We start from the raw sequence: 8,787 nt of genomic DNA on the forward strand, positions 1-8,787 counted from the left end.
TCAAATAATTCGTTTATACAAAATCCTCAATTAAAAGCGGCAATCGATAAACTGTTTTATAATAATACGAGTGGAAATTTGGGTGATGTGGTACTGCCGGAGCGAAAGTTAGATTTTACGGAAGTGAATTTAATATTGAAGAAGATGCCAGATATTAAAGGTAATGTTTATTTAAAAAAATATGTTCTTGACTTCATTTTTCAAATACTTTTTAATCACATAGATTCGGCAGTGTGCTGTGGGATTTAAGATTGGAAATTACTATAGCTAATATAAACTAAACTGTTGTGGTCTCTGGCAGAATGACTAGCGCTGTGGAACACGTCTGCTCCTCAGCATAATTCTGAGCCAGGGCCAGTTACAACCACAACACACACATATTACACACTTTTTTTTGGTTATTATTATTTTGTGTGTTTCTGTGTGTGTGTTTCGTTAGTAATAAACGTTGTCTTTATATCTACTATAGAACATTATTCAAAATAATAAAAAACTATTTAAGTAAAAGATGTATTGTTAAGGCTAGTTTTTGAACCCGAAAATAGATAAATATTTATTCAAAATATTACTCATCTTTGTGTGTTGCTAAAATTTTATAACAGGTTTAGATAAGACACCGGATATGGTACTAAAGGAAACTCGCGAAAAAAGAAAAAATATTATAAACAAAATAGAGGATATTCTTGATGGAATAAACACGAGTGCTGAAGATGGTGAGGCACCAAAACTGATTATCAGAAATCAGAAATTGTGGAGTAATTGTATTTATGATATGGATAGGTAAATAAATAGTTGAATATATCTTATTTCTCAACATCTTTGAGATTGTATATGCTTGGCGGACCTATGCGACTTCGTTACAAAAAGTCCCTTCGAACAATATTGCTGGCTAGGTACTCGATTGTGAGGAAGTTGCATGGATCTGGTTAGCGCTGTGTTCTTAAGTTCTCATGTCATTTATACAAGAGTAGGTTCTATTAATTTATACTTAGTTGAATTGTGTTTTTTGCAATTTTAACAGTCTGGATTCTCGAACCATTTCGAAGCTTAATTAAATCAGTGGCACTATCTGTACGTATCTGTCTCATGATCATTTGTCAACCTAATAGGCAAGTAGTTGATCAGCCTCCTGTTTCTGACGCGCACCGTCGACTTTTTTTTTGTTTCTAAGACAAGCCGCTTTTCTTTCGACGTTTCCCTTCCTTTCGAGCAAATTAAATGCGCACATAGCTAGAAAGCTGCACATCTGGGTATCGAATCTACGACATCAGGGAATGATACTCGCACGCTGAAGCCACTAGGCCACCACTCCTTTCAACACTATTTCGAAGCTTAGCTTTTGAATTATTATCTAAGTGAACAGAAATTTGATGTCATACTGAATGGCGAGCTTTTAAAAAATTTGTTAATAAATCGTTTCTTATAGAGTGACGCTAAAGAATATAAGTAATGCTAAAACTTCAATAGTACGTAGTAACGGTGAAGAAAAGTCACGATTCAATACAATCGTATTTGTATTATCAAAAGTCCATGAATTAGTCGTTAAGAATATGACAGTCACCAGAAGGTAAATAATTTTCTTTGTTCATGCTTTAACCGTATCCTTGCGATTGTAAAAACATTTCCACAACCTATTGATACTATTTGCACACATATATACTATTTTCATACACACACACACTTGACATTTTAAAACTAAATAAACAAGAATATATGGGTCAAATATAAGTCTTTCCTCCAACTCCGATTTTGTTCCCTTTGGAGTGGATATTCTTGGGCCGTGGGGTTCAGTGGACAAGCGGTAATTAAAGATTTAAGTTGGCGCCTGGTAGATAGTACCGGTGACCCCAGAGCTGGTGCTTTCCTCGCTCAACGAATAAGTATCGCAATACAGCGAGGAAATGCTGCCAGCGTTAAAGGTACACTGCCACAGGGACCAAACATTTTAAATTTCTTTTAATTTTCTATTTTTTTTATTTTATTATGTTTATTATATACATATTTCGATTACTAGTATACTGTGTAGGTTAAGAATATTGTAAATACTTAGTTATATTATTTTCATTGTGATTATATTAAATTAATTTATAATAAATAAAAATAAACGAGACACTTATTAAAAAACAGATTTCTGTATAAGCTTTATATAGGTGATCAACCTTCTGTGCCTGACTTTTTGGGGCCGGTTACCTCACTATGATTACCTTCACAGTAAGAGCGAGTGTTTACTGAAAGAAAGAGAAATCCGAGGGTCCTTACTTAGGTACATATTATATTATTAAAATTACATATATTATTTTGAGACTAGACTTGGTAAATATCTGGTAGGTTAAGAGTATAGGGAGAGGTTCGATTTCGTAAACAAGATTTTTTAAAGTAATTAACAGTTATGACGTACGTAATGTTAACCAAAGTATGGGAGTTTTTGAAGCGTCATTTCAATATTGGAATCCGTTAAGTATACGTCCTGTAATTATCGGGTATGTAAAACTTGCATAGAATTAACCGATGTGCGGGTAATTAATATTATCATTTTCAGTTTTTTATAAAGTCTATAACATTGTTATTTTGCTATATACTTTACTAACAAGTTCGTGTCGTTGCTTGAATAATTATGGTTTAATATAATTGCTGTCCCCGCGAACATCGTTTCGCCTATAATTTTTTTAATTACCTTTTTAGCAGCTACATACAACCATATGGAACATTTTGCTATGCTACCTCATAAAGACTGTTCGCTATTCTCTAATAAAACCCAAGTACTAAATAAAACTTCAATAAAACATTTTATTGAAATGTTTTATTTTTTAAAATATTGTTTTAATATTCCCGCGATAAAAACCTATGTCAGAGTTCGAGAAATAAATAAAAAAAACTTCGTATTGGTCCACATATAAACATATTTTCTGATTTATTTTTATTATGTACAAAAAAACTAATTTAGTAGGGGAGCGAGGGGCTAGTTGTAACAATTTTAACAAATAATTGAATATCATGAAATGTATTGGCTAAATTACTACCAAATAAACTTTGATCGATACTCTAACTATTAATCTATGAAGTCGAATCGAAATATTATCAAATCTACAGGTAACTATCTCACAATTATGATTTTTTTGAAAAAAGGGAAGTGTTACAACTTACCCCGTGGTTGGGGCTAGTTGTAACATCTGTTGGGGCAAGTAGTAAGAACAAAAAAAACAAAAATATGACACCTTCAATCTATATTTTTCGCAGATTTTTTTAGAACCTTTCCCCTTTCGCTTTTCTTTATCATCTTTTTTTGCTTTTTCTTCATCTTTTCTTCATATTTCACTCTCAAAGCTTCTTTTTCAGGTGTATCTGTCAGAATAGGAGACTTCCTTTTGCGTCTGCAAATTACATTTGTTTTTCGTGGTGGCGCCTTTGGTAGTGGTCTAATATTTCATTGGGAAAATTGATTTTGACCAGAGCAACTTGGAGTTGGTTTGTTCGCAGTTTCAATGTGGCGTATATTTCTGTTGTGCTGATATCCACTTCAGGAGCAGAATCTAATAAATAGTTGTGGATGTTCAAGATTCAACAATAAATTCTCACTTTCATTTAGAACATTTTCTAATTGTTCTTTAGGATCTGGACGATCAATAACATAAGAGGGCGCAAAGTCACTATCTTGGAAAATATAAACATTCAAGGACCAAATACCAGAAGCTTTAAATCCACTGATGAAATTTGCAGGGATCAAGGAAAGTGATAATGACTCCTTCACTACACTTCTGATGTCATAAATTGCCATCGTTTTTCCTGGATTATACATCCATGCAGTCTGTGCTCTGTTCACTTGGTTTTTAAAAGGGCTTAGACTCGTACAACCATAGGTTGCAAATTGTGGGAGCAATGGGGGGGGAAACGATAACATGATAACATTGTTTTCTTTGGCGTTTTCGACAACTGCAATATTCATACGTGAGCCATGATTGTCGAGCAGTAACAGAACTGACTCTTTCTTGGTAGGTTTCGCGTGTTTGATAAAATGATCTATAAAAATCAAGAATTATTTTTCAGTCATCCACCCTGAAGAATTGCCAGCTCCAATGCAATCTTGAGGTCCACCGCGAATGAACATTTCTGAGTATTTAAGCCGGGGAAAAATAAACATCGATCGTCAGTAACTTACAGCAATCTGGAGGCAAATTGTAACATGTTACAACAAACCCCGAGGTTTTGTTACAACTAGCCCCTAGATATAGTTCTTAATATTTATCACGATAACTATTAAATCATCTTAGGAATCTCGAAAACTGTTACACATAATCATAAATAGTTATATTTTAGCATAAAATAAAATACATAAAACTTCAAAGCTACGAAAATAGTAAAACTAACCAAAAATTTACGTAAGTAAAATTATAGGTTACCTGTCAACAATAAAGCGTTTGCACTCACCCACTCACTACGCCGTCTGGTGGGACCCTGGCTGTGGTAAAGTGGCGTGGCACGTTATAAGTTTAAGATTAGGTAAAAAAAAAACGTGAATAAAATTCAAATTCCTATTGAAAAAGGTCTGTTACTATTTACCCCTGTTACAACAAACCCCGCGCTCCCCTACTAGATAGATTTCAGATAAAATAATTATCTATTTGGATCGCATAGAAGTTTGATCACCCGAGAGTGTTGTTCATACAAGAGTTTTATATTATAACCTCTGCTACTAAAATTACTTCGAATTTTATCATCCATACAAAAAATTTGTTATAATCGATTTTAAAAAAAACAAAAGACGACGCACTTTGTTCTTTTAATTACCTCTCTCGGCTCTAAAAATACTAAAAATATATAAACTAGTATTTATTAGTCGTATTCTTTCAGAGAACTATATTACCAAAAAATACAACGGTTTCGTAATCAAGTAGAGTTAGACGTAGCAGTAAGAGATGTCTGCTGTCTTCTTGAGACTCCTCCCTGGGAGTTGGGTATTGTAGCCACAGCAAAAGGTCTCATTGCAGGACCCCTGCAAATCGTAAACAGGGATGGGTCTATTGTCGATTGCATGACTCCTGGAGGTATATTTTTCAACATAATTAGTTATAGCTAAATTGATAAAAATAATAATAAATGTCTTATAACATTTGTATCTACCAACATTCTAAACGTATCTAATATGTAATAGGTACTTGCTCTTGTCATCCACCAAATGGGACCACCAACTGGCTTTCAAGGCTAAATCTATTTTTAATTAAAATTTATGCGATAAAATTATTATAAAATAAGTGTCTAACTGTGTCACTCGGCTTAAATCAGTCGTTACTTTTAATAAATAAACAAAAATTAATTTTGAAGCCAAGTGGATTCATATCATAAAAATATAATAAAAAAAAAAATATGTTTATTATGGAACATAAGATACATGATTCACTTATTCCACGTCATTAAATTTAAATTTGTAGGCATCCCTACTCAACGGCAACGTATAGATATATTACGGCATACGTAATTAGAATTGTGTAGTCGGTTAGAGATGAGAACTACCTATTGTTAATTGTTAAAAACGTATTCTCATACTTATCCATAAAATAGACTTACTTAATAGTGACCTACGGGTATTTTTAACTCCGTGAATGAGTATTAAGAGTTATCTAATATATAAAATTCTTGTGTCACAATGTTCGTTCCCATACTCCTCGGAAACGGCTCGACCGATTCTTATGAAATTTTTTATACATATGCAGTAAGTATGAGAATCGGCTACTATCTATCATTCAAACCGCTAAGTGATAAGGGGTGTTCACCCCAAAATTTTTAATTTTTATTATTTTATGATACAGCATACAAAAATACATACAACCCATAATTTTCACGCCTCTACGATAAACCCTTATTTTTTATTACAGTAGATAGTTATTTTTATTGAACTAAAAAATGTTTGCTAAAAATAATATACCAGTTCATGGCAAAACAACGTTTGCCGGGTCAGCTAGTATCATATAAATCTTGAAAATATATACTAGAACCTAATACTAAAAACCTTAATAAACCTTATACGTAATTTGTTCACAAAGAAACTTTAAGTATGGCTGAAAACGTGTTTTATTTAATTTATTCAAGGAACTATAATACCTCAAGATATAAATGGCGTAAAACAACTAAATTCATCAGCAAAATACATTTTAGTTGTGGAAAAGGACGCAATATTTCAAAAGCTACTCGACGAAGGGGCTTTAGTTAGATTATCTCCTGTTATAATTATTACGGTAAAAAATATTTACTCAATAGCTTAGTGTTTAAGAGGTCTTGTTTGAAAACAATAGGCCGCTTTGTCTACGAAGCGAAGTACTGAATTATTATCAAGAGAAATGTGTCTACCCTATTTTTAACCGACTATATTCTGAGCTCCAAATTTTGAAGTTATTACTTTACTTACTTACTCCGGTGGCTTTGCAAAAGTGCCTTGGCCTTTGAAATGAGAATCTTCCACCGCTCACTGTCCTGTTCTACCTTCCACCGATTGCTGCAATTACTGTTTCATCTGCAGCAGGTCCTCCTCTCTGTCGATCCAGCGGTAACTAGGCCTACCTACTGGCCTCCGACCACTAGACCGCCTTCCTTCACTGCTGTGAGTTTCATCGTCGGACATCGAGGAATATGAAATTCCACCCATATCACCTCGACGTCCGCCGTTCCACAACTGAGCGTTTTTCAAGGCAGTTTTTGCCGCGCACCACCACTATGTGGAACCAGCTGCCCACTGAAGTATTTCCGAACCAATTCGACTTAGGGTCCTTCAAAGAGCGTTCCAATTACTAAAAGGCCGGCAACGCACTCGCGAGCCCTCTGGCATTGTCCATGGGCGACGATGTCACTTAACATCAGTCCTGCCCGTTTTCCCCCTGTTCTATAAAAAAAAAAGATCTGAACCCATCAAAGTGCCCCAGCCAACGTAGTTCACCTTGTATTATTTTTTTATTTATTTAATATCCCAAGACAGTGACGCCAGTTCTGACTGTCCTCAGATATTAATAACTTTCTTGTAAACTCACAAAACATCTTGTTATCTTCAAGGGTAAAGGATATCCTGATGTATGCACTCGACAATTGCTCTGTCTCCTTGTGTCTGAGTTAAAAATACCAGCTCTTGCCTTAGTAGACGCTGATCCGCACGGCTACGAGATATTTCTTACTTATAAATATGGATCACTGGTAATATTATTAACTATTTTTATAAATTATAAACATAGGATATATTCTCCCAAATCAAAGAGAGCGGGAAAAGAAATAAGATTAAGTTACTATTAAAACCGTCGTAAAATAAATACATTATATGCGATTTGACTGTATGTTTACTAGATATATCTAAAATAGATTCATATTATAATTTATTTATGATGCTACTCACACTGAACGCTAAAGGATTATAGATAAGTAATAAGCTTATAACTGGAGACATTAGGTTCGATTGCCGGCGAAAATATGATTGTTTAAAGGAATGATTACTTGACCGTAAAAAAAACAGAAAATTTTTATAAACAATAGGTATATATTTAAAAATGAAATTACATCTTTAACAGGCTCAATCTCACCTATCCTCCAGCCTAGCATGTCCGAAATTATTATTACTCGGAGCCCGAATCCAGGATGTTTTAACATTAGCCCCAACCAGCTCCAGACTCCCACTCAACACTCGGGACAAACGTAAACTCAACGCTTTGATAAAAAGACCATATCTTCATACTGTGATAGGTAAATATTTTTTAATCTATCTTAAACTTTCAATTTGAATTAAAATGTGAAGTTTTTTTTACTATAACGCATTTAGATTTTTTTTAATTCAATAAATACATTCTAATTATATTTTCAGTCTTAAAAACGACTTCGTTTTTGTATTGATCGAATTTAGTTTTCTCTTAACTTTTTTTTATTTCAGGCATCAAGGTTAAATCCCTTAGGTGTTTTCGTACCTACTTAATTTATATAAATATAAAAGGAAATAAAAAAACAATAAAAAAATACTTATTCCTGGAAATTTAAATACACGCAATAAATATATTTACGCAAACGATATTTAAAATTACAATGGCATAAACAAATAACACATTTAATTATTTTTCAGGTTTTAAAATCAAGGAAGAGTTAATGTCAATGTTAGACTTCGGAATTAAGGCAGAGATAGAATCTTTGGCTTCTTCGGCATCGGCTTTATGTGACTCATACCTTCCTTCGAAAATAATTCAAAGTGATTATTTGGGTTAAGATGAAATAAACAATTTGGATTTATTTAATATTTTTATTGTCTGTGTATCTGGACATCACAAACACATGTGTGCTAGGTTCATGAAAATGAAATTAATAAAATTGTGTTAAACCGCGAGCTTCTTATTGAGATTTTGTTTTGACAGTATCAAAATTGTGAGTTAAAAATGTATTTGACTGGACTATAAATGCATCTACTCCACGCAAATAATTTTACAGCCGGTTAAACAAATAAGTATAAAGTATTTCTCATTTTGTTCATTAATCCGTTTTAAATGAAAACCTAAGTGTACCTATAGTAAACAGATCTATTTTGTATTAAAACCTATAATTCAGAAGCGACATCTATTATCGTGAAACGACTGTATTAATTGATCTATGCCATCTTTTGTCACAGCTTCTCGGTGCAATAGAGTAACTTTCTCGCTTAACTTTTAGTAATCTTACATAGATGGCGCTATTTTAAAATTAGTGTTTAAAATTCGCTTTTTTTAAACCTTTAGTGAAATTAGGTATGGATGATGGTATGGATAAAGTAAAACTCACTATTATCTTAATAGA

The 8,787-nt window shown here is 33.2% G+C and overlaps 1 protein-coding gene across 1 annotated transcript; it reads left to right on the top strand.

Moving 5' to 3' along the window:
- The first annotated feature begins 609 nt into the window (after positions 1–609).
- Positions 610–8,250, top strand: LOC125053194 (meiotic recombination protein SPO11). Its single transcript, XM_047654439.1, has 7 exons — positions 610–780; positions 1,427–1,567; positions 4,849–5,042; positions 6,085–6,230; positions 7,039–7,176; positions 7,545–7,716; positions 8,087–8,250. Exons 1-7 carry the CDS (start codon positions 623–625, stop codon positions 8,224–8,226), a joined length of 1,089 nt encoding a protein of 362 aa, XP_047510395.1. The 5' UTR covers positions 610–622; the 3' UTR covers positions 8,227–8,250.
- Positions 8,251–8,787: the final 537 nt, after the last annotated feature.

Source organism: Pieris napi, chromosome 10 (genome assembly GCF_905475465.1).
Source record: "Pieris napi chromosome 10, ilPieNapi1.2, whole genome shotgun sequence".
In the NCBI taxonomy this organism is placed as follows: Eukaryota; Metazoa; Arthropoda; class Insecta; order Lepidoptera; family Pieridae; genus Pieris; species Pieris napi.